The sequence below is a fragment of the Aquila chrysaetos genome, chromosome 10 (genome assembly GCF_900496995.4).
Source record: "Aquila chrysaetos chrysaetos chromosome 10, bAquChr1.4, whole genome shotgun sequence".
NCBI lineage: Eukaryota > Metazoa > Chordata > Aves > Accipitriformes > Accipitridae > Aquila > Aquila chrysaetos.
The window spans coordinates 36,086,181-36,110,907 of NC_044013.1; the positions used below are offsets into that span (position 1 = coordinate 36,086,181).

The 24,727-nt window shown below is 51.8% G+C and overlaps 1 protein-coding gene across 5 annotated transcripts in view; it reads right to left on the reverse strand.

Annotated features, from left to right (window-relative positions):
• Window positions 1-2: 2 nt before the first annotated feature.
• The window catches only part of LOC115347058 (NADPH--cytochrome P450 reductase), a 31,381-nt gene continuing 6,656 nt past the window's right edge, over window positions 3-24,727 (reverse strand). For 3 of the 5 annotated variants that reach the window (XM_030027965.2, XM_030027967.2, XM_030027968.2), the window contains 15 exons: window positions 18,224-18,416; window positions 10,805-10,853; window positions 9,818-9,946; window positions 9,045-9,194; window positions 8,051-8,175; window positions 7,041-7,130; window positions 6,468-6,566; window positions 5,684-5,800; window positions 4,755-4,873; window positions 3,359-3,540; window positions 3,052-3,201; window positions 2,214-2,481; window positions 1,607-1,752; window positions 1,256-1,341; window positions 3-1,003 (listed from right to left, as the gene is read on the reverse strand). In XM_030027965.2, coding sequence (XP_029883825.1) covers window positions 859-1,003; window positions 1,256-1,341; window positions 1,607-1,752; window positions 2,214-2,481; window positions 3,052-3,201; window positions 3,359-3,540; window positions 4,755-4,873; window positions 5,684-5,800; window positions 6,468-6,566; window positions 7,041-7,130; window positions 8,051-8,175; window positions 9,045-9,194; window positions 9,818-9,946; window positions 10,805-10,853; window positions 18,224-18,402 — 2,034 coding nt within the window. In that variant the 5' untranslated portion in view covers window positions 18,403-18,416 and the 3' untranslated portion in view covers window positions 3-858. Of the gene's footprint in view, window positions 1,004-1,255; window positions 1,342-1,606; window positions 1,753-2,213; window positions 2,482-3,051; window positions 3,202-3,358; window positions 3,541-4,754; window positions 4,874-5,683; window positions 5,801-6,467; window positions 6,567-7,040; window positions 7,131-8,050; window positions 8,176-9,044; window positions 9,195-9,817; window positions 9,947-10,804; window positions 10,854-13,465; window positions 13,739-18,223; window positions 18,417-23,968; window positions 24,121-24,727 lie in introns of those variants that run through there. The other 2 variants (XM_030027964.2, XM_030027969.2) reach the window with 2 other exon arrangements.

A 24,727-nucleotide genomic window follows, 5' to 3' on the forward strand; every position in this document is an offset into this window, starting at 1 on the left:
GTTTTGGGTTTTTTTCCATGATTAAATCACAAAGATGTTAAAATAAAAACTATTTAAAAAATGACCGTATGCACCATGAGGGAGGGGCTGGGCACAGGGAAGCTGCCGGCTGCAAGGAGCAAGCAGGGTCCCTGCGGACTGAGAGCCCCCCAAGACTGGGTCTCTTCCAGAGGGGAGAGGAGCCACCCTCTCCCCGCTGCATGCTGGAGCGAAGGCGGGCAGCGGGGGAAAGGAGCGGGGTGCCTGCGAGGTCCTGGTGGTGTGGGGCAGCTCTGTGCCCAGAGCCAGCTGCCAGCCCCACATCCTGCCGGGATGTCACAGGGTGGGAGGGAGGCGAGGACAGATGGCTGCCCCACGCCATGCCCTCACGCCAAACCCAGAGCGCAGGGGGCTGCCGGCTCCTCCACCCCTCTGCTGTCCCCAGGCTGCCCGTGCCAGCAGGCCAGGGTGGTCTCCAGCCCCAGGGGATAAGGCAACACCTTGTGTTCAGGGAAGGACCCAAGAGCTCCCCCGGCACCGTCCCCCCCTCCTGCCCCACATCAGCTGTGTCCCTTATCCCTGACCTCAAGGCAAACGCTGGTGCCATGAGGTGCTCCCTGGGGTGCCGGGGGCACCGCAGCTCCTGGACAACAGCCTGAGCTACCCCTCCGCCCCTCTCAACTCCTTCCACCCCCCAGGGTACACAGCCTGCCCTGGGGGGCTGTTGTGGGCCAGGAGGGGTTGGGAGTGACATTGGGGTAGCCGTGGGCTGGGGACGACACTGTCACCCACAGCAGCAGTGGGCGAGCAGGCACTTTCCACCTCCCACGGGCCCACGCCCGGGGACCCGTTCTCTCCCCAGCCCCGCCAGCCCCGCTCTTAACTCCAGACGTCCAAAGAGTACCGGCCCTTCGTCATCAGTTTCTTTACATAGTCCACAGCCTGGGGCTGGCTCATGTTCCCAAACTCTGCCACGATCTCATAGAAGGTGTTCTGCACGTCCCGGGCCATGTTGCGAGCATCGCTGGAAACAAGGGTGATCATGAGTGAGGCAGTAACACATCAGAGCCACAGAGCCCTGGTCACCTCTCAACACCCAAACACGGACAGTTCGCTCACCCCAGCCCGTCTGCCTGGCCCGCTTGCCCTCCCCTGGAACAAGGACAGCGTAACCCTCTCAGGGCTTGTAATGGCACAAGTGGGTAAACTGAGTCACGCTCGTTTTCCTGAGAACAGCAATGTTTTCCCAAAGTCCCTTCCCTGCCACCAGACCTACCCGCACACGTAGATATGAGCGTTCCCCTCATTAACCAGCTTCCAGATGTTTTCCTTGTTCTTCTTCAGTAAGTGCTGAACATAAACCTGGCAGGAAACAAGGTGGGAGTGAGGCAAGAGGAGCAGAGCCCCCACACCACAGGCTTTGGAGAGGGAGGAGAAGCCAAGCCCGTGCTCGTGGCTCCAAAGACAGTGGAAGTGCTGGGTGCTCCTGTGACTGCCATGGGCTTTCCCCAGCAGTGAGGCTCCAGGCTGGGAGTCTCCAGCCCTCAGGGCCTTTTCTTCCCCCGCTGCCGCGGCTGGGAGCAATGGTGGGCAGCACGAGCAAGCGGCTGGGGGACTAGAGCGGTACCTTCTCAGCCTGGTCCCTGGAGAAGGCGACGTTGAGCTGGGTGAGGACTCCCTCCTCATGGAAGCGGGCCAGCTCCTCACGGTACAGGTAATCCTCACGCTCGCGGCGGCAGCCGTAGTAAAGCACCGTCTCGCCCACCTCTTTGCCTGCAGAGAGTCACACAGCACGCATCAGCTGGCTCCCTGCAGCCCCCAACCTGGCCTCCCCACCTCCCTTTGTCCTGCCAACCCGGGGGAGGCAGAGCTGCGCGACTGCTTCTGTTCATAAGAGGAAGCTCAAGACTGATTCCCAGAAGTACCCATATGCTTTAGAAACAAGTCTAAGTGACTTGACTGTGGTTATTTGGAGACGTGGTGGCAGAGGTCAGAGAACTGGCTCAGGTCTATCTGTCCCCTCAAACATCCTCTGTGGCCAAGAGGAGGACAAAGCATCCTCGTGCTGGGCAAAAACACTTAGCTGCTGTTCATCCTGCTCCACCACCTCTGCTTTTCGCTAGACCCATCAACCGATGTGAGCAGCACAAGCTGCACCTTGGAGGCACCAAATGGCCCCGCAGAGCGCTGTCCTGCAGCACCTCCAGTCCCCAGGGAAGTTTCTGGGCACTCACCTTGCTGCTTCAGCCAGGCCCGCTCCTGAATGAAGCCAATGAAGGGGGCTATGCCAGTCCCTGGTCCGATCATGATGACGGGCGTGCTGGGTTTGAAGGGCAGGCGAAACTGCGACTTCCTGACGTACATGGGCACCAGGGAGTTGCTCCCGTTCTCGTCAGGCACCTTGCTCTTGAGCCAGTTGGTGGCCACCCCTTTGTTCAGGCGTCCCGTCTTGGTCTCATACTCCACTGTCACAGCACAGATGTGGATGGCATTGGGGTGAACCTGCAGGAAGGGATATCAGCGTCATGCAGGGAGAGAGCCCCAGCAATCCCACAGCTCAGTCCCTTGTGCTCAGGGATGGGGAGAAGTTTAACCTAAGATTAACGCTGGGACAGCTATTCCTCCCCTGGCAGACCAAACCTCCAGGCATGACCCTTGTGAGGCTTCTGTCTGGTGCCCAACTCATCACTGGACCACTGAGCTTTCCTCAGTATTGCCAACAACCTCAGGGCTTCAGGCACAAAGTAAAGAGTAAATTTTGACCAACCCCTAAAATGCCACCCTGCTTCCGAGCCCTGATGGCAAGACCTATGGGCGAAGAGAAGCAGGGCTGCAGGGAGGGTGGTGATATCAGGGCGCAGCTGGCTGTAGTGTGGGACCCTCTGCAGACCCTATGGAAGTTGGGATAACCCCCTCTTCTCGTGCACAGAGGTAACTAAAGCTGCCCCCCTCACAGAAAGTGTCGCCAGGACAAGTTCCCCATGTCTGGTCCCCAGCTGAGACGGGGACCACGGCATTGTGGAGCTGAAATGGTCTCCCAGCAGCCTCAGTCCCTGCTGGAAGCACACTCACCTTGGAAGAGGAGGCGATGGAGTAGTAGCGGGCCTGCAGGCGGGGCAGGAGCTCACACAAGTGGTCGATGGGGGGGTGCAGCGAGGGCATGTCCTGCAGGATGGCCAGGATGTTCCTCCGGGCCTCCACCACCCAGCTGAGGTAAAGAGCCTGTGGGCAAGGAGGGCACACGCGTGACAGCTTCCCTGCCTGGCAAACACTCCCTCAGCTCTCTGCACATGGTGCCCAACGGTCCTGGATCCCTTTTGGGGATCCCCCAGCACCCAGTTCAACCCAGCAGCTTTGCTGGGAAGGCCACAGCTCCCACCTTCCCCTCGGCAGCAGATGATGCCATTTTGCGGAGGCGCTCCTGCTCGCCGGCATCCGTGGCATACTGGGCCAGCTCGTAGAGGACATTGGTGCGGGGTGGGTTGGTGATGTCCAGGTAGTATGTCAGGGCTGTACGGTAGGATGTGGGGCAGGGGAAGGGATGTTTCTTATTGGATTCCTCTGGAGAAGAGGGAAAGAAAAAAGAAAAATTAAAAATCAGCAACCACATGCTGTCATGTTAGAGATTTCATGCCAGCAGCTGCTGTAGGGTATGAGAGCTGGAGACAGAGTAAGAGAATGGGCTTCAGGGAGGAGAGAGCAGCCCTAGGGCTGAATCAGCCTGTTGGCCAAAGCCCCGATCCCACACTGAAGCAGCTCCAGCACAGGGCAGCTCCCTCTCCATGCAGCTACATCTCCCAGTAGCCCGTTTTGTATTTCACAGATGCTGCCTTACAACTCATCAACAACAAAAAAAAAAAAACCTCATGCTCCCCAACGGGGCGCTCTGCCCCATAATATCCATGCACAGAGGCACCCAGCAAACTCCCAGACCAAGCAGGAGGGCTGTTCTCTACAGCTAATCTGGCCTCACAGACTTACACCTCCTTCAGATCTGGCCTCAAAAGTGTCCTTAGTCTCCTTCAGCCATGGACAGTTGTGGTCAGAGCCGCCTTGGGAAAGGCAAGCGCCAGCAGTCAAGGCTGGAGACATTCAGTTCAGCAAATTAAGATGCCCGTAAGGGACAGGAATGACAGCGTGAGGCCGGACAACATGGGACACTGCGCAGGGGGCCGCAGGCTCTGGCAGTGCATTAAAGCCACTTGCGCTCTTGAAACCAGGAACTCTCTCAGGCTTCTGGGCCAGCGCATCTGATGCCTCAGGTCAGGCTGCACTGCTTCAGGAGTAAGATGGGCAGCAGCTGCCACGTCCCTCCTGCCAGAGGCCAGCTCTGCTGGGAACACTGCCCAAGAAGAGCTCTTTGTATCAGCACAAGTGCTCCCTCCTGGCAGTTCAGTCCCCAAGCCTGCGCCTCCTCCAAGGACTGAATAACAGCATCTTGGACATGAAGGCCCCTGTTAAGCTCCAGGGCTGCTGTGGCAGAGAGATGCTCTGGCAGGCAGATGCTCTGTAATTAGGAGTGTGCTGTTACATAATTTGCTGTTGAATGGGCACACTAAGTACATTTCACAACTGACCCACTTCAGCTGGCTCTCAGCAAGCGGGCTCTGTGCCACTGCTAAAATGGCACGGCATTCGAAGCGGCCACGGGACGTCTCTGTTTGCCTGGAGGTGCCCTACAGGACCTGAAGGTCATCTGGCTCCTGCTCTGGTGGGAAAGACAGAGGCCATAGCTGAAGGAGAACTGCTGATGCTCAGGGGTGATCCATACTCACCGTCCAAATTGTTTAGGGACATGATTGTGTCCAGATCCGTGCCCAGGATCTCACCAATCTGATTCACCAGAGAAGAGTCGTTGGCTGGGTACACCGCCACATGGTCCCCAGATTCGTACCTGGCATGAGAGCAGGAGGAGAGCAGGTGAAACACCACCACCGCTTCTTGTCCACCCCAAGCCTGAGCTGCTCAGCTAGAAGACAAGGGGCAGTAGGACAACACTGAGATCTGAGTTGCTACACAGTGCCTGCACAATCAGAGATCCCAAAGAGCTGGCAGCAATAGCAGAAAGGACCATTGTGAAATAATGGCTTTAAGAACCATTTTTTTTACAAGGGACCGCCAAGATAACAGCAGTTTTGCCAGAGACTTCAATGAGGCCAGACTTCCAGCAAGGACAGGCCAACTCCCCAACAGGGAAGCAAAGCTGCTCAAAACTTCTGCAGTATTTTGTTATGCTAAGCCACCCAGATTCATGGCTTTCTCACAAGCATACACAGAGGAATTTAAGCCAGCAAGAGGGTTTTTAAGAACAGGGCTTTATTCCCCCTATGCTCGTACACCTAAGCCAGGCAAACCCAGGCATGAGTGATCCCCAGCTCTTGCCTCTCTCATAGCTGATCTGCCCCCTCATTTTTTGAATGACTCCTAGAGAATTCTTGCAGCAGGACAGGTATGTGCAGCCAGCTCTGGAGGGACCCAGAGCAGCCAGCAGGCATGGCCAGGCAAAGCGCAAGAGCTGGGAGAAAGTCCTGACATGGGGTACCTGATATGTGGTACAGAAGTCCTGAGGGGCAGTGTCAAGTAATTACGAGAACAAGGTCCCCTTCTGAAGTGCTGGATGAGGCCAGTGCCACATCCTTGTTCTTTGCTCCTGATGCAGACTGCTCCTGCCAAAATAGAGGAGCAGTCTTCCATGGGAAACTACCTGATTTTGGAATTGGAGATATCCAGCTCCAGGTGCATAAGGTGTCGCTCTCCACCCTCATTCAGCTTGCGGTTCTCTCTAACCTGGGCCAGGAAGGGGTTCTTGGCATCAAACGGTCTGGAAGGAAAGACAAGGATCCTCTGGGTTACTCTCCTGCAGGCTCACAGTGCTTTCTGTATCCAAGCATGTTCCCTCTGCCTCCAGAGCAGGCTCCCATGATTTGAACATGGGGCTGTCCTGGCTCATGCTTCAAAGCACACCACAGCACAAACGAAATTATGATCCTGCTGCTACCCACACTGGCAGAGAAAACCGATCATTTTCCTTCTAAGCATGGCCCAGCAGTAAACAGCCTCTGTCCCATTAAGAACAAGTGACGTAAAAGTAGATTGGAGGAAATGTCACATCTCAAAGAGATATTTCAGTTTGGAAATAATTTATACAGCTAATCTCCCCAAAGCAAAACTGCAAGCAACCATCACGCATTAGCTACCCTGGGCAAGGAAAGGCTCTGAGTGACCTCAAGACAAGATGCTGCAAACATACCAGCCAAACAGCACATGTGAACACAGCCACCTTCTCACACACTAGTGATTCATTAACTGGGGAGTTCCTGAGAGTCCCAGTTAAGATCTGAGCCCATTTCTCTTGGGCAGACACCTGCCACATGGCTACATTGCAGAAATGACACTGCCCACATAGCACATGTTGTTAGAAATATCAAGGACTCCGTTGGCCAAAGTCTGGCCCACGTACACCCTGCCCAGGGTGGTTTCACACTTACGGCTTCTGGTTCTCGTAGCTCTTGAGACGACCCATCTCACCAGTGTAGACTTTGTTCATGTTCACATCTGTGTGCACCACCAGCTCATACTGGCGGATGCTGGAGGAGGAAGGGGGAGAGAAAAGGAAAAAAGTCAAACTGGAAGTCACAAAGTACATTTGGAACCATCATCTGCTTTGCTGGATTTGCTGCAGTTCAAAAACAAACGCAACCTCCACCCCTTCGCTCCTCTCGAGACATTAGGAATCAGGCAGACCATGCAGAAAGCCCAAACCAAGAGGAAACATCAGCTTCACTGGGAGCATCAGAACCCAGCAAAGCCATCCACAAAGGAACTAAACCCATCACATCCCCATCCAGAACAGAAATCCAGAGCTGGGTTCAAACTTGCACCAGGACAGGCTCAGTCCAAAACAGCCCCAACTCACTGATCTACTTCACATGTGCCCTCTCAAGCCTGGAAGGGGAGGCAGCGCACAGGAAAGTGGACAGCAGCTCAGGGCTGATGGCACAGCCACCAGTCAGAGGTGGCCAATCTCTCTGGCACCCAGAAGAACCTGCTCCCATACCCACCTGGACTCTTCTCCTGTAGCCTCCACCCCAAAGTGCTCACACACCGCTGGCCAGAACTGCTCTCTCCAGGTGATGAAGTCTTCTTCCAAGCTAGCCAGGGCAAAAGAGAGATTCAATAACCCTGCCCAAGGGGGAACAAAGGGGTATTCCCAGAGGAGCCATCTGAGATCCCTATGGACTTCCTCCTTCACCATGGGAAAAGACACTTGCCCTTGGATCCAGGCAATTTTGATATGTCTACATGACCACAGATCACCAGAAGAGCATCTTCAGATCACTAAGTGGGTGGGAGGGAACTGTTGCTATACCAGCCACTCCTCTCTTCACCAGGTCTGCCAAGGAAGGCTTTTTTATTCAGACTGGCTCTTTAAGCAGCTCGGCTCCCCCTTGCCCACTCCTAGCGTTAGGTCACCTTCCTAAAAGGCAGATTCCACCATGGCAATGCTTATTTTTCTGGGTTCTGAGCCTCCCACACACAGCACATCCCTCTCATCAGATATTGCAGCCTTTGGAGATAAAGCCACAGGCTGATGTAATATCCCAGGTTAAGCTGCTACCCACAGGGTGCTCAGGTGAGCACAGAGAGGTCCAAAAAAAAAAAAAATCATCGTCCAAGTTGGAAAATTGTTGCCTTCCACCATAAAACAAACAGTTCACAAGGAGACAGAGCTTGCCTCCTTCACAGGGATGGGTGAGTTTATCCATACAGGCTGGGTTAGCAATGGAGCTGCAGCAGGGCAAAGGCAAAGGAGGCTGCGAAGCCTCCTGGAGTATATAACTATGGTCATTTAAAGCTGATGTGGGATTTCCCAGACACCAGATCACCTAGGATACTCTAAGTATACAGGGATCTGGTTGTGGGAGAGAGCAGACACACACTTAGAGACATGTCGGCTCCCACAACTAGCCCTATGGAGTTTATTTCTTAGTAGTAGAGCCAATTTCCTGCCAAGGCCCCTTCCACAATGCTTTAGCCAGCTCTGACTAGCCCATCAAGCCAAGCTACTCACTTGCCATCGTCATCTCCCAGCCCAAGTTCAAAGATGCGTTGGGCTCCAAGCTCCTCCAGTCTCTTGTCCACATACTTTCCCATGGCATTGAAGTGCTCATAAGTCTTGTTCCCCAGCCCAAAGACCTAGAAGGGAACACTGGTAAGTGTGGAGAAGCAGGGGCTGGACTTTTCCCATCCAGTTGGCATCCTCTGGCCAGTATCACCCAGCAAAGGATGTTGAAGACAGACAGCAAGACCTCTCCCGTCAGCTATTTGCGGACCTTGAGTAAGAATCTACCACTGGAGAGTGTCTGGGCAGCAGACACCACCACCTCCCCTGAGCCAGGCCTCAGGCGTGTCAAGAGGATGCACATAAAAGAGCTGCCTGCGCCATCTCCTCGAGGGACCAGTAAGAGCCCGGACTGCCTGGAGACCAATTGCTGTCCCTTGCCTCCTACAAACCACTCGGCAAATGTCTGCTCACTGCTTTATACAGAGCAGCTTAACATCTCCAGCAGTGGATTTTCTCCTCATTTGCAATTATTATGCTACCTAAGGAATTTGGCTGAGGTTTAGGTGAGGTGGCTGTACCTCAGCCAATTATTCAGCTCATCACAGGAAAAGTGCTACACACTCCTCCAAGTAATTTAATTTGTGGGAGAAGATCTGGCCCAGGGCTGCTCAATTAGCTTCTGAACAGCAGCAGCAGCCTGTAACTCATTTACAGACCTTGTATTCAATGCCTGCTGGGCTGTTTGTGGCAAGACATTACCAGCGAAGCCTTGTGATTTAGGGAGGGGAGAGAATACTATGACATCTGCATTTAAAGCCCCAGATATATGTTTACAAGTGTCCATGAAGCTGGGGGAGAAAGACAATAGGGACCACATCCGACACAGGCGTACAAGGCACAGACATCAAGTTGTGCCTCTACCCAAGCCATGTGCAGGCACAGTGGAGTGCTTTTGACTTTCCAGCCCAAATGCAACATAAACTGAAATTGAGGCACTTACTGCAAATCGGAGACCTGACAAGTCAGTGTCAGCCTCCTGCAGCCAGTCGTAGAAGTCTTGGGCATTGTCCGTGGGATCACCCTCGCCATAAGTGGCCATGCAGAACACAGCTAAGGACTTGTCAATCTCGGAGAGGCGACTCAGGTCCGACTACAACCAAAGCAAAGAATAAACCCTCAAGGATCCCACAATGTGGTTATTGGGCAAGCCTATTCCTACAATACAGCTACCTCTGGTGTGCAGAACAGCACCACATAATGTCAAACAACTGATTACAAAAGGGGTTGGGAAAGGCCAAATCCACCCAAAATGGCAGGGGAAATAAAGCTAACCACCCTCACTGGACTGCAAGTTAATACTTCTACCCCACCAGAAAAGAGATAGGATTTTCCATACAAGGCTTTAAGGGACCAGGATCATTGCTCACTCTGGAGAGCACCACAGTGTCAATGCCTCTGTCCAAGACTGCAGCAGTATGGGACCAATGCTAACTACAGAAGGAATACAGAGCAAGTTTCATGCTGCCAGCGGATGACTTGCAACTCCCAGACACTCCAGGCTACCTTCCTCTTTCAGTCGTGTTGTAGTGTTCACTCCAAATCTGTAGAATGGCAAGGACCAAGCCCATCTCTGCATCTCTCAGGCTGATCTTTTCTCCCCTAAATGACACTACTAAAAGGGCAACTGTCCCTTGGCCAGGTTCTTTCTGGGGCTTTTTTTAGGGGACACTAAAAGGATGTTACCTATCCTGAGGCTGTTCATGGCTAAATTACCAAGTCATACTCCTCCGGATCCGCTGCCATGCCCCGGAGGCCGTAGCGATGAGCGTCTTTGGAGAGACGATTGGCAAACTCCTCTGCTGTACCCGTCTGGGAACCATAGAAAACCACTATGTTTCGCCCCTGGAGAGAAAAAGAAATCCCTGTTAAATGGCGATTACTCATTTCGCAAATGCACAGACAAAACACATCTTGTCAGAGACAAAGGAAACGCCTGGGATCAAAAGCCCTGGACTGCAACCTAAACACAACTAGGAGTCTGCACTTGTACAGGACTCCATGCCAGGTTTGCAGCAGAAAACTCAAGGTTAAGCTGTTAATAAGAACGTGACTCTTGTCAGTCTCAGAGGGGTGACTCAAGTCAAACTAAAACCTAAAGCAAAGAATAAACCTTCAAGATTTATTCTCATCCTCAAGGCTGCAGCTCAACTCCTCGAAACAGGGAAGTCCCTGGATGAGAAAGCAGACTTGCCTAAGCTTTGGGAAAGTGCCTAAGCACCGGAGCTCCTCCTCTGCTGCAAGCCAGCTACTCTGAAGTAAAACAGAAGATATATCCAGCCCTTGCTTCTTCTTCTGCTTCCTCTTGTGTCCAGTCCAGCAGAGTCAAAAGCTGCCAGTTCTGTGTACAACAATTCCCATTCCAGAGTGAGCCAGTTTGGGACTCAACCACGCAGATAAACAACTGCCAGCTAATGACTTTAAAGTCTCTGCCATTTCCCTCTTGACTTTGATCTCGTATTACACTTTTTTTGCACCAAATTTTCACTTTAATTTCTTCTCTAAGAACATCTCTCAGGCATAGACTGAAAGAGCTATTCCCGTCTGCCCACACAGCCTTCCCCTGGATGCTCTTTGTAGCAGACGTGTCTGTATCCAAACCAGTCCCCCTGCGGACAGCTAGACAGTCTCCAGAGGAAACTGGGAAGGACACGAGCTCCCCCACCTTCCCAGCACCCCACATAGCCAGAGCAAGAAGCTTACCGTCTTCTTCATCTTCTCAATGAAGCTGCTGTCCCTCACCGGAGCTGCTCTGAAAGACAGGAGGAACCTCCTTTCAGATAAGCACGTTCATTCTTTAAGGTCAGGAATAAGCAAGTGGGGAAAAAGCAGCCCCCAGATCTCAGGAAGGCTGCCCAAAGGGGCGAGAGTCCCCATTGACCATTGTTATTTACCCTGTCCCAGGGATGCCCATCGCTCAGCTGCAGGGCTTCTCTGCACGCAACCAAGAAGCAGGGACTCTAGAGAACAGAGGGGAAAAGCTGACCCCCTGCCTTACCTCCATCAATAAACCCTCCTGCAAGCAAAGCCCACTCAGCCCTGGGCATCAGGAAACCTTTACTCTATCAACTGCTCTGAGAGGTTTCATAGCTGAGCAGGTTACAAGGATCTAAACGAGCTACAATGCAAGAGTAGGTCTCCAGGTAAACCTCAGGGGCCAAGCCACGGTGGGAGAGAAGGCAACGGAGAGCTCCTTGTTTCCCCCACCACAGCAGACAGGCAAGGGATCGGTCCTGAGCCATGCCCCCCAGGGTGGATTCCCCAAGCTTGAAGTCAGACAGGGCTAAAAACCAGCTGTTCCAACCTCAAAACAGCACGCCAGACATGAGTCCCAGAGGTGGAGAGCCCTGCGGAGCAGACAGACGCAGCTGATCAGACCCACAGAGCCGCCGGCAAGGCAACCGCTGCCTGCCAAGGTCCCACAGGGCTCATTCCCACACCAGGGTTTCCGTCCCTAGTGCGGATCTCTGACACAGAGACCGTTTGCATTATTGCATGGAGGTGGCTTTCTCTAGCTCAGAAGAGGGAACAACTATGACAGCATCAGAAACTTCAAAGCAGAGATTCACACTGCTATGGCTACCCTATTAGATAGGAAGCCAGAAGAGCTTTGCTATCCTAAGCACACCCATGGGTTTTCAGTGTCACAGGGTGAAAGCAACCCAGCCCTGGGGACTGTGGGAGCCTCACAAGCAGAGGTGGCTCTAGCTACAGTCAGATTAGGCACTGGGGTCTTTTCAAGGCAGGATAACAAGTGCCAGGACCTCACTTGCTGTCTTCCCCGCTGGAGCTTTGGTAGTGGGGAAGAACGTGGGACCCATTCCTGTTTCTCTTTCACAATGGAAGAATGCAAGGCTGGGTCTCCTGTGGGAAGAGAGAAGCCTCCAGGCAAAAAACAAATGGCTTTGGCTCCGGCCCATGTGAGAATGTACAGAGCTCACTAACAGTTTCCTAAACTCTGCAGTCCAGAGGGAGGGATCTTTGCGGATGTGGCGAGACATTTGCAAAGCCTGCACACACACACACACACACACACACACACAGTGTGGCAGGGTGGAGGACGTTCAGTAAAGCAAGCCTTCAAGCACCCCTTTCTACCCAAAGGTATGAAGGAGCTCTGTAACCGGGTCTGACAGCTCCGCGCACCAACACAGGCTCATAGAGCATGCATGGAAGACGAGCAAACCCTACCCAAAAAAGCTACCCAGGGCAGCTGTGCTCCCAGGAGAGAGCTGCTTCGCACCCCCCACTTTGCTCTCTCAGCAGTTAACAGTCTCCCCATGTTGTCCTTTGTCCCCTCTTGGGAACAGGGATATCACAAGCATCTTAAGAGAGCAGCCCCAACCCTGCCCAGGCTACCGCCGGGACCGGGGCTCTGGAGAGCTGCCCCCAAGCCTGCTCGCAAGACTCAGCTCTCCCTTAGCTTTTGGCTTCCTGTTGAACCTCTTTGGTTTACTGCCCTCTGCAAATGAGATCCAATTAAAATAGCTGTTGGGTCAACTGCTAAACAAAATGCTTTTTAAAAGAGAAAAAAAAAAAGGGTTTAGATCCTTTCAGCAAGCTCCCTTTGGAAGAGAAAAGGGAGCACATGGAGCTTGTCCATTTTCAAAGGAGGCAACCCTGCGCTGAAGTGTTGTGGTGGAGAACAGTCTGTGCCTCAGACACAGAAGAAATAATGAGTCTGGCTTTTGAAAAAAAGGCTACACAACTCCCTGAAATTGCTTCATCAGGGTGGCTTGAAAATCTGAGCTGCAAAAACGCACAGATGCCGAAGACAGAAATGACACTCATTTTCAACAGTCAGCCTGGAAAACTTAGAAGAGAAAGCCTGTTTTCAACAACGACTGCTCTTACAGCTTAGATAGCTCAGAGTAGCAACTAAGAGAGTTAGAAGAAGTGACGGGTGGAGGAAAGGGGATTGAGTCCATTGTCAGAGCGAGTCTTTTGCTTGTACAGATTGCCTAGCCTTGGTGAGAGCCCACAGCACAAGCAACTCCCAGGGCGCTCTGTCACTTTGATTTCAGGAGAAAGAAAGGGGGAGGAAGTTCCAAACAGCTCAGCAACAATACCAAAGTCTCCATCTCAGCTGAACACCTCTCCTTCAGAAAGTTCCCATGCCCATAGCTTTCCTCCCGAAAGCATACGTACATCCAGAAGTGAGAAAGCAGCCTGGACGCTGCAGAGGAACTGAGCACCGACAGCAGAGTCTCCTCTGGTGCAGCCTGCCTCCGAGCAGAGCCTCTCCCCTTCCTTCTCCTCCTGCCCCAGAAGGGAGAGGCACCCCACTCCACCCAGCTCTGGGGAAGCAGAAGCGACCCTCCGAGTCAGAGCGATCCCGCCTGCCCATCGGGCAGATTAACTCACCTCACCACGGCCGCCTCTTCTCGCGGGGCCGAGTACACACAGCCCATGGTCAGGGCAGGGAAGAGGCAGACAAAGAGTTGCAGGGCAGCCGTGTCCGTCTGCAAGGGGAGGTGTGGGGGGATGGATCTAACTTAGCTCTGGAGCAACACGCACACAAGCCCTTCCATTCTGCTCCTCCTGGGCATTAAAGCCAAGCGTCAGCCTTTTGTTAAGAAGAAGAGAGCCGGCACAAAAGGTCCCAGCACAGGTCATAGCAGGAGTGGTCCTGCCCGCTCAGATCCTCATGGCGGGGCTTTGGAAGTTACCAAGTGGATCCGCGCAGTCCTGAGAAACTGCAACATCTGGCAGCAGTGGCAGAAAGGAATTAGGAGTGGAGAATGAAACCTCCCAGGATCCTCCGCAGCACACATCCCTCTCCCATCCGTGTGGAGCAGAGGGACGGGACACAAAACCCTCCCCCAGCCTTGTTACCTTGGAAACTGTTTATATCACAGCTGCTTTTATATATATTCTTTAAAAAAAAAAAAAAAAAAAAAAAAAAAGTCGATGCCGTAGCTGAATGAAACGATTCCAGACACTGCGTGAGCAACGCTACGGGTAACTATGGCAGTGCCATTACGGAGGTAGCTCAAAGGAGTTTGCTCTCTTCAGGATCCTATTAAATTAAATTAGAGATGGTCTCTCTCTCTCTCACACACACGCAGGCAGCAAAGAGAGCTAATCAGGCTAAGGAGTTGGAGCAATTCCTGTCACAGGAAGCCCCACAAGCACCAGGGAATGGATTTCTCTATAGCTGCAGAATAGAGATAAGCCAATTTCTGCCCCAAACAATGTTAAAGACGGGGGGAGAAGGGAGGGGGTGACACCCAGCATACCAATCACTGTCTCGCCTGCATCTGCCCAGGGCAACAGTCTGCACAACTCCAGAGCGGGCACATGAGAAAGGAAAGAAATCTGCAATTGAGAAACACACAGAGGAGGTGCAGCCAAAGAATGAAAATAAATTAGTGCATTCCCCAGCAATGCCCCTGCAAGGAAGCGCAGTGGCCATGGCTGCGTGGCAATCAAGAGCCGTTCTCCCTAATGACATCTGCAGAGCAGGCTGTGGGGAAAGCTGCTCCGGTGGTTTCAATTAAGTCTGAAAATGGTCAAAACGCAAGCAATCCTCAGACGGTGGTATCCTGGCCTGCCCCAGGCACACGTGTATTACACAACACAGGTACAGGACATCTTGTACGCAGGAAACCTCCGCATATGCTGGACTCTGCCCCTTCTCTGTGGGCTTTGGGCAGGAAAACAGCTCCGCTTGGCTGTAAGTGTGAGGGATCAGCAAGTGCCCGAGCTGTGGCTGAACCCAGAGATGCATCGTCAGGGCAAGATCATGACCGTTCCCGGGCCACGCAGGCTGGTGGAGCCATGCAGAACGAACCCAGTCCAGGTGCCATCCAGAACAGGGTATTTTGACCATGCATCTGTTCTTCCACAATCAAGGGCAGTTGCAGCAGCAGCATTTCCTTTGCAGACCCTGCTGAGCTGACGTGGCTTGATCAAGGTATGCTGCTCAACAGCGGCTCCCAAAAACCCCAGGAGGGCATGTTGTTGCTGGACGCTGTGTTCAGGTCGGAGACTCTGCTTGCACTCTCCCACGTTGCAAGCAAACCCATTGAAGCAGCAGCCATCATCACGCGTCTGAACTGCTGTTCAGCACTTCTGTCCTCAGGTCTTCCAAGGCTGAAGCTGAAGTTGGGGGCCAAAGTGGCACAACAAAAACTGTCACCCAATACCATCAGATAAAGCAGTTCAGGACAGTTTGGAGAGTCAAGGCGGAGCTGCAGTGAACGTGCTGAAGAAAAGCAACACCTCTTAAGGTCAAGGCTCTCCACGTCAGCCAGAGACAGCCCTGCCAAGGGCTCTCTGCCTTCATGGTCTGGGACAGCTTCCCTGCAGATGCGCCTGCCCCTGCCTGCCCATAGACCAGCTTGCTATATCCAGCCAGACACAGGCAGTGGCTGAGAGTGTGATCCTGTATCTTGCCAATTTGCTTGTTCGTCAGAAAGGAAACTCCACCCCAGACTCAAGGATGACAGGAGGGAAGGAAATCCTGGCTGAACAAGCTTGTTTTCCCCACTCATTTCCCTCCCAGTTCCAAGTGTCCCATAAAATAACACTGCAAGAGCTGCAGGAAGTTGCTGTCTCTGTCCCGGAGGACGGACGTGCCACCAGCCACAGTCTTGGCTTATGGGTCCACGCTGCCCTCAGACCAGCTTGCTACAATGACCACAGCAGGGCTGCAGTACGCAGTGGCGGGGTCAGGCTTAATGTACGGGGAAAAACTATTTCAAAGCCTTCTCACTATTTACCTGCCTGGCTGTCACTTTTCCAAAATGCAATTATGTCAGACAACGTCTGGAGCAACCTTGCCTCTCCCCCCTGGTTATCGGTGATGGGAGGTGTTGCTTTTCCACAGCTCTTGTAAGGAGCAGTTGCACAGTGCTCCCTGCTAGCCGTCTCCCATGCAGACGGAGAAGGCAGCACAGACCCCACAGACAAAACATAGGCAAAATGCCTGTGAGTAAGCTCAAAGCCAAAACCTGCAGCCAGTCTCAGATGGAAGCCCACAGGCTGAGGTCTTGCAGCAGGACAAGGTGGTAACACGCACGCGGGGGGAGTCAGAAAGCTTCTCTGCAGCGTGACTTCTCTGCAGCGTGACTTCTCTGCAAGGTCATGACAGCCTCCGGAAGAGCTGCACGTGATGGGTGGTAGGTGGAAACAGTCACAAGGACAGTGAGCATGGGAGCTCTCCGAGTCAATCTGTGCCATGTGGGGATCTAATTTCAGATTGATAGTGCCATTTCTCCAGCCACCTTAGCTCTCATCGCAGTGCAGCCGTTCTCGTTACAATCTCCAGAGGCAACCACACGCACTGATAAACACAGCCTACTCTCACAGACACAAAAGGGAAAGTATCTGACCTATCCAACAAAACAAATTCCCAAGGTAAGGCCAAGCAGGTACAGATAGCCAGGCTGCTTCCAGCCTCATGGGCACCTGTCTGCACAAAGTACTGCAGCCAGGGACATTTCTTCCTTTTAAAACCCTCCCAGACAGAAAATGTACTTTCCATCCTCCTGCGACACCAGCGTGTGCAGCCAGCCTGAGAGTTTGTTGTGAGCTGTGTGCTACTCCTCCCATTACCCAGGGACTTCACAACAGACCTGGCATCCCAGGCTTGCCTTCAAGCAGAGGGCTCTGCCACCAGAGGAGAGGGTTATGATCTGAACAATGTGGAAATGATGAGATCAAACCTGGTCCTTTTCAATTATGACCTGAATTACAACATAAACACTGGATGACAAGCCCTGAAAACTGAAAGCCGCATAACCCACTAAGGTAGACATACAGGTCTGAGATAACAGACCCACAACTGCTTGCTGTGTTTGATTTAGCTTTTACACACAGGGTAACAGGAGTATCAATCCCCTGCTGAAATGCCTTGGCATATCACCAAACATCCTCATCTGAGCAGCCTATGGATAGGTCCTGCCACAGCTTCTTTCCACGCTGGGCTGTAACACTTCGAAATGAAGGACTGAGAAGTATTTCTTGCCAGAGCAGCACCCGCTAAGTGCCACGGGGAGAAAGCCACTTCACACAGGACACCTTGCTGGTGCAACTGTACACATTAAATCTTGAACCTACTGCAAGCAGCCAGACATCACCTTCCCCCTTCTTGTGGCATGGCCTTACAACCAACTACTCAGGACTGGGAGGCCTACAGTGAATTTGTAGCCAACACTACAAACCCAGAGGACTGACCTTTGCTGTGTGGTTACCTTCTGCAAAGGCCTAATACTGGAAAGCACAGAGCTGGGCTAAGGCTGAGGTTCGGTTTCTCTCTGGGGCAAACTGCACCCACACAGGGAACAGATCCGAGGAGACTGAGGGAAAAGGTACTGCACAATGCCAGCTCCTATGGTCTCTGCTGCAGTGGGTTTCAAACCTCTATTTAGTGCCCTTACCAATGCTCCAGAAGGAAACAGAAGGAATGAGCCAAGAGGTCCAGAAGAAAACTGATGTTAAATTTGGTATGTGACTGAGATGAGGAACTAAATGTACCCAGACCTCCACCAACATGGCTTGCTCCTGGCCCTAAGCCCTTTGCAGAAGACAAGGTGGAACAAGGACCTCTCCCTCTCCAAATCCAGTCTCCTGCTGTGGTGGAAACCTGGCATGAAAGCCAAGCAAGTTTCACAAGAGCTGCCAAGCAGCTCGTGCCCAGGAATTATCTCCCAGCTCCCCAAGACTATTTCTTCTCTTCATAGCTAAGGGTAGATAAGACTTCTGATAGGAAACCTGCTTAAAAGCAAGTCCACTTTTCTCCAGATTTATCTAAATATGACTTTTATCAGAAAATGCAGAGAAGAGCCAAAGCAATCCTTAAGAGTTCTGAAGTACAGCCAGAGGCTTTTCTGCCTTACCTTTTCTTGCCTTGCCTGGGAAAGACAAATTACTGATTTGGGCCACACGGTGGGGTAAGGCAGAACTGCAGCCTGGCTCCTCCACGGGGATTTCTGCGTTGCGAGTTGAATGCGCAGCTCAGAAGAAATGTGAGGGGAGTGAAATGTACTTTGGGAGCAAGTCCCCTCACCTGGGGACCTCCTATAATCCAGCTGAGCCTCCTGCACAGCCTCCAAGGACCCACCATAAGCAAGACAGAAAGCTACACTCACCCCATGCTGTCTGAGAGTTGTTACTTACACTGATTGCATTTTGGGGAGGTCTGGGACTTCCTCCTTTTTCTTGCGGAAGAAGAACCAGTAAGTAAAAAGCCCAATGATGAGTGAGATGAGAAACAGGTCCATCATGCTGAAGGCAGAGTCCTGCTGTGCGCTGTTGTCGGGAGGGGAGATGTTCGGTTCCATGCCAGCATCCCCCATGATGGTCAAAGGCACTGCAAGCAAAGAAAAACAAATGAACACCAGCAGTCACGCAGTGCCACAGAAGACCAGAAGAGCATTAGGGGCCGTTCAGAGTATGCTTTTTCACTATACGTTTAGTCCTAGGAGCACAAGGCAGCCCAACTCTTTGGAGAAAGGCTTTACACCACAATACTGCAAGATCCTTTTGCATGCCAAGGTATCTCGCTGTCCCACCAAGCTTTTCCCTTCCTGTTGCATCCATGCTGATCCATCAGAAGTGATTTCTGCTCTCCCTTTGCCAGCACCATCGGAGCAGCCCCACATTCCAGCCAGGGAGCCCAACCTGGCTCCTACTAACATCCCAGCAAAACTGAAGAGGGACTCATGGCCAGCCTTTACTAAAGCCTCCAGAAATGGTGCTCTTCCCTCTGGCTATGGGTGCGGGGAGTTAGTGGGTGGTCTGGCTGCTGCTGCAGCTGTAGGGTTCCCCTTTGAAATGCTGGAGAGCTGCAGTGTGGTGAAGGCCAGGAGATAGTATGGCTTCCTCCCCTGCATCTGTCCATGCTGCATTCCTGGGAGCTTCATTCCTGAGGATGTGTCTTTCCAAGGCGTCACCGCTTGGGAGAGCAGACCACTTCCCGAGGCTTCAAAAAGCAAAACCCCTTGTGGCTGCTGCTTCTCCCCTCTGCTCTGGGAGGCCAGAAACTCTGCTGCTTTGGGCATGGCAATAATTGCTGCTGGAGACATAGCCCTCACTTTGCTGATGAGCCCAGGAACTCATTCTCTCATCCTGTGTAAGGGCAGCTGGCAAATATCCATGTCTGAGCTATTGGCAGCTGGGAGGGGAATTGCTGTGGGGCCAAGCGTATGCAGCCTATATGCGTTCCACCCTGGGCTGGCTGCCACTCACCAAAGATGTGTCTAGCTTGAAACTCTCCTCCACATGCAGTTTATTACAAGAGATACTGCTGTGCTTTGTGCAAAGAGGCTTTCCTAGGGCTTGGCTGCTAGATTTGGTGCTCAGAAGGGAAGGTGTGCATCTGCTGCCCCAAACCAGCTTAATGTGGTCTCCAGCCTTGGTTTTTTTCATGGCTTCCTCTGAGCAAAGGTTTGTCATTACCTTATGTACCATGGGAAAGGGCTTGTCAAGGAAAGTGGGTGAAAGAAAGGCTGTTGCTGAGGATAAACTTACTGACGTGGCCATCGCTGCCCTCTATGAGTGGAACCGGTCACCCTCATGTAATTTGGGCAATGGAAGCTGGCACTGAAAAAAATGCACCTTGCAGTGTTGGAGATGTTTATCGAGGCAGCCTACTGCCTGTGTTTGGGCACTGCTTCCTCCATCTCTTTGCAGAAGAGTTGGGGCCGTGCTGTGCATGAGCAGCAGCTGAGGCTCCTTGGGGAAGCATTGACCAGCAGCCCTCAGGGGTTCTTTGCCCTGAGACATAATGAGCAATTCAACTGATGAGAGACAGCAAGAACCAAAACTGTGTGTGAGAGGATGGGTCATCTGGCAGTTTTTGGTTGAGATCTTCCTACAGATGAGGTGGGGTGGCAGTGATGAGGAGAAGAGTTTGCAATTAAAACTTCTGAGGTTTCATTGGGAGTGAAGGCAATAAACCAGCAACATTTTTCCCCCCACCGGTGCATTTCCTTGGTGTCAGTTGCCAGACCAGCCCCTTGGTGATTTACTGGAATCGAATAAGGAGGAGGTGAGGCACCCTGCTGGGAGATGTGCCTTTTTGGCAACTAAGCTCCAGTTGTGGAGGCTTTAACTAACAGTTTAGTCTACAGTTGTACAGAAATAACACACAGCTCTTGCCTGGCTCTGAGATCAGCGATGGAAAGCCTGTCTGCAAGGAGGGAGGACAGGGTGACCTGCCTGATGGAGAGGAATGGGCAATTTACTTGTCTGCAGTCTCATCACTCACATTTTTCTTCCAACTCCCTGCTTAGCGTCATCTCTGGGAACCTAATGTGCGGTGTGTTAGTACCCTTTGTACTACAGTCACTTGCCAAGTTCTCCACCAAATTAAACTTCTTGTGGGGTTGAGAACTAGTTGGGCTGCCAAAGTACCCAGGAGCCCACCCATGATTACTGCCAGGTGGCTGTGGACTTCTCCCTACACTCTGCAGAGCTGCCTTTTATAGCTGGTGGCCTGTGGCAGAGTACTTTCTGTTCTCCAGAGCTGGACTTTTTCTTTGTAGGAGTAACAACAAGGGGTTCTTCTTTGTTGAAGACCTGGTCTCCCTTGTTAGTGCTCCCTAAGCATCACCTTCCCTTTTCTTCCCACCTTGTGAATGCATAAGCATAACCTTAAACTTCAGTCAGTTTTCTTTCTCAGCCTAGGCACAGCTTGGAGTTTGCTGCTTCTTTTTCAGCCCCCCAGGAAAGCTGTCTGGGAGCTTTTCTCCAGCAGGCACACGTTTGCTGAACAGGTTAACTCTCCCCACACAGCTCAGCCATGGGACGTGTCCTTTCTCTCCAGTGGCACCCCCACAGCTCTGAGTCAGTTTTCTGTGTGCAAGTTCAAATGTCCATGGTCTCCTGGGTTGGCAGGATGCCCAAGTACAAGAAGAGAGTCACTTTGCCCTTACAAATCAAGTTTTGAGTTGATTAGCTGTTTGCTTGGACAGAGTGCGCCCTTGTGTGTTGGGAAGATAATCTTGCAATCTGGACTAGGGTCAGAGAAGTTCAGAGCTTTGGCAGAGCAGCAGGAAGGGGTGAGTGATGGGTGGCTCCCCAGGGGAAGGACAGGGGTCATAGGGCTAGTCAGCCACTTCAGGGCTGGGTCCTTATCCTTGCACTACCGTGGACTCTGGGTATGGCCATAGGCGAGTCGCAAGTCACTTAAACTCTGCCTTGGCAAGTGGAAAGGAGTAATTCGAGGAGATGGAAGTTAAACTGGGGAAGATAGTGGAGAGGACTGGGAGGTCATCGGCCCAAAAAGAAGTGGATAGTAAATCCAATTTGCATGTGGAGGTGTATAGTAAATCAAAAGTATTCATCATTTGTGTTGTAATGACCTAATGTGGGGATGCTCACAGAAGTACCATGCCACAGTTCTGCTCTGCAGTTACTAAGCACAGCAGTAGATCTGGGGCATCATATCACCTTGTGGAAAGGAGGGAGAACCCCAGGTCTGTGGAGTGACTGGAAGAGTGGGGTCTTCCCCCACTAACACCTTATGGGCTCTGTGGTGCCAGACCAGAGTCTTGGCCTGGTCTCCCCTCTCCATTCACAAGTCTCCATAGCATAAAGGTTATATACTGACCTCTAACTCTGGAAGGAAGCACAGTTGTTCTCTAGTGATGGAACCAAAGACACAAGAACTGCTTTAGTTTTGATGATGGGCTCCATCTGGTCCTGGACATTTAGTTATTCGAGTCCTATATCATAGCTACAGGTTCTTCTTTTTGCTCCCCACCCTTAGGAAAAGGTTTGCTTAGATGTATCAAGAGAAAGGCAAAGGATGTGGAATTAGACCTCACACTTCTTTTTTTAAAGGGTTGTCATAACTCAGGAACTATTTAACTCACTTCACCTAGCACAGGAAGATTATTCCTCAATTTATCTCAGTCTGACCTAGTTGGCTGTAACAATTATTTTCCAGAAGTTCACAGCAATTCATTTTCAAATACGTGTCCTTTTCTAACTTCCAGTGAAAAGAAACCTGACTCTTATTTGGAAATTTAGCTATCCTGGAAATCCTGCAGTCTCTGGAAGGACCCTGATAGAACCAGATCAGGTTTTTAAAGGGGAAAAGAATTTTATGATGCAGAAGTAAAAGCTCCCCTGACACCAGTTTCAAAGGTAGTTACTTTATCCCCATTGTTTATTATGTCTTCAATCAAGACAAGACAGACCTCCATTTCCCCTTTTTTCTTTCTTTTCTTTCTTTCTTTTCTTTCTTTCTTTTTTTTTTTAAAATCATGGCTCCAGTTCCTGGATCCTTGTTTATGCACACAGTATCTGGTGTAAAGCTACCATTCTCAGCTGAGATGCGAGGCATCTATGTCACACAGAAAAGTCACAACATTTTGAAAGATTGCAATCAAGCGATGCTATATTTTAGCGCAGCTTTTCAGCTTCTGAATGCAGCTTCTAAACCTGGGAATTTGCTTGATACGCAATCATTCAAATCACCGGGGACCCTCTCTGCACATCTCCATGCTGCCAAACAGATGCGCTTCCTTCTCATATTAAAAACCATATTCCTATGTCTCATGCACATCTCGAGCAAAGGACTGGAAGCATTGTCAGTGTCAGGCATCCTCAAATTCCCCACAATTTCCACGTGGACAAAAGGTGCTATCACATCACAGCATTAAAAATATTTAAATATAAATAAAAATAGTATTACAACAAACAAGATGGGATGGGGAGTGCCCTAAAAGCCAAGTGATCAGCAACCCGAAGAGATCCATTCTTTCCCCTCTCTTGCACACAGTCAATGGCAGCATTAGGAGATGGTGGAGCAGATGCACCCAAAAGCACGCTGCAGCCCTCAACTCCAACTGGCAGGCACAGCATCATAGTCATGAAACATGGCTGGGAGGTCTCCCTTTCTGCCAAATACAAGGACGTTTCTGCGAGTCACATTGCAGCATCTTCTAGTGACCAGAAAGCCTTGTCTCTGAAGCGAAGTTGGCGATCTGGGCAGGAAGTTGGCTCTTTGAGTTGAAGTAGCCTTTTATTTATAAAATGCTTGGGATGAGTTTCAAGTATCTCAGGACAGTTTGGCTTCCCAGTCCCAGATCAGGACTGCAGCCTGTGACTCTTGCTCCAAAAATGAGTGACCAAGCCCTGTGCCATCATAACCACGCCACAACCCACAGCGTCAGCCCTGCTCACATGAGAGGGAAAGGAGAAGGAAGACTGATGACCAAGCACAGGCCCGGGCTGCTCACTGCTCCCACCTCCAATAACCAGATCCCCAGGCTCCAGCTGATCACAACCTGTAGCACCAAGAAGCCCCCGAGTTCAGCTCAACACAGCAGAGAGGGCTCCCCACAATCCCTGCACACCCACACAGTGATAGGCACAAATCCTGCTGTGCCCTATGGACTCTGCCTGCCCTGGCATGGGGCAGTACAGAGGCTGCACCCCCATCTCCCATGGCCCTGAGCTTATTGAAACAGCCAGTTTTCCTAACGGGAACCAAGCAGCAGCAGCGCTCTTCGGACACCTGCAGATAAACACAGGAGCTGCAGGCAGAAGCTCTATTTTGCAGTATGTGCACACAATCTGTGACAACCGAGTCAAATGAGGAATCGAGTGACATAAATGCATGCAATGCCATTAGCCACTGTCACCCAACCCTCGCACCAATGCCAGGCACCGTTCAAAGGATGCTCAGCAGGGCGCAGGCAGCCAAGCCTTCCCCAGCCCACAGCAAGGTCCAGGCTGTTTCAGCTAGATGCTAGCAGGGACACCAGGTAGCCAGTCTGAAGTCAAACCATGCTTGCAGGAACGAGCTCGCCACATGTCACACAGCAACGCCATCACGCCACCAACACGAGCCCCGGAGTGCCCAGTTCCTCCATGCTAGCCGCCCCGTTCACAGCCAGCAAGGACACTTACCGAAGGACTGCCTTCTGGTTTCTTGTAAATGGGAATCCATGCAAGTCACCACCACATCTAACAGCAGCACACACTCAAAAAGCCACTGGTTCTTTCGGACTGGCTTTCTCAAGTCAGACTCCCAGTAAAAGCCGCGTACAGCCGCACCAGGGAAGGGGACAAAGGGGCACTGCTGGCAGAGCCAACCTGGCGGAGCACTCTTCTTGCTCTCTGCAGCCACGTGATGATGACCCTCGTGTCACTGACTCAGCACTTGCATTGCATTAGCGAACAAAGCAGAAACACAGCTGTGTCAATTTCTAGCACTGGAAGCTCTGCACAGCTGGGGATGTCAGCATTACCACAAGATCTGCCACAGCCATCTTTCTGATTGAGAGGGACCAACCTGAATTCCCTAGGTGCAGGAGGGTGTCCATGACCAGACCCCCCTCCCCACCACATGCCTGGCCTGCCCCAGGGATCACCCTTTCTCTCGTGCTGACCATCCTTGCACAGCATGGTACATGGCACAACACAGATCAGGGACATGATCAGCCTCAAGAAGAAGCCTTACAAAAAACCCCTACAGTTTTAAACCAGAGATCAGTTATTTCCACTGGCATCATACCACAGCCCCAGAAGACAGCTTCAGGACAGAGGGGAGAGACAGCATGGAAATGAGCAGCCAAAGCAAATGGAAACCCCTTCTTTTTGTACAGCACTGACCTGCAGCCCGAGCTTTAGAAACAATGGCAAAATAAACAGAAACTAACTTAAAAA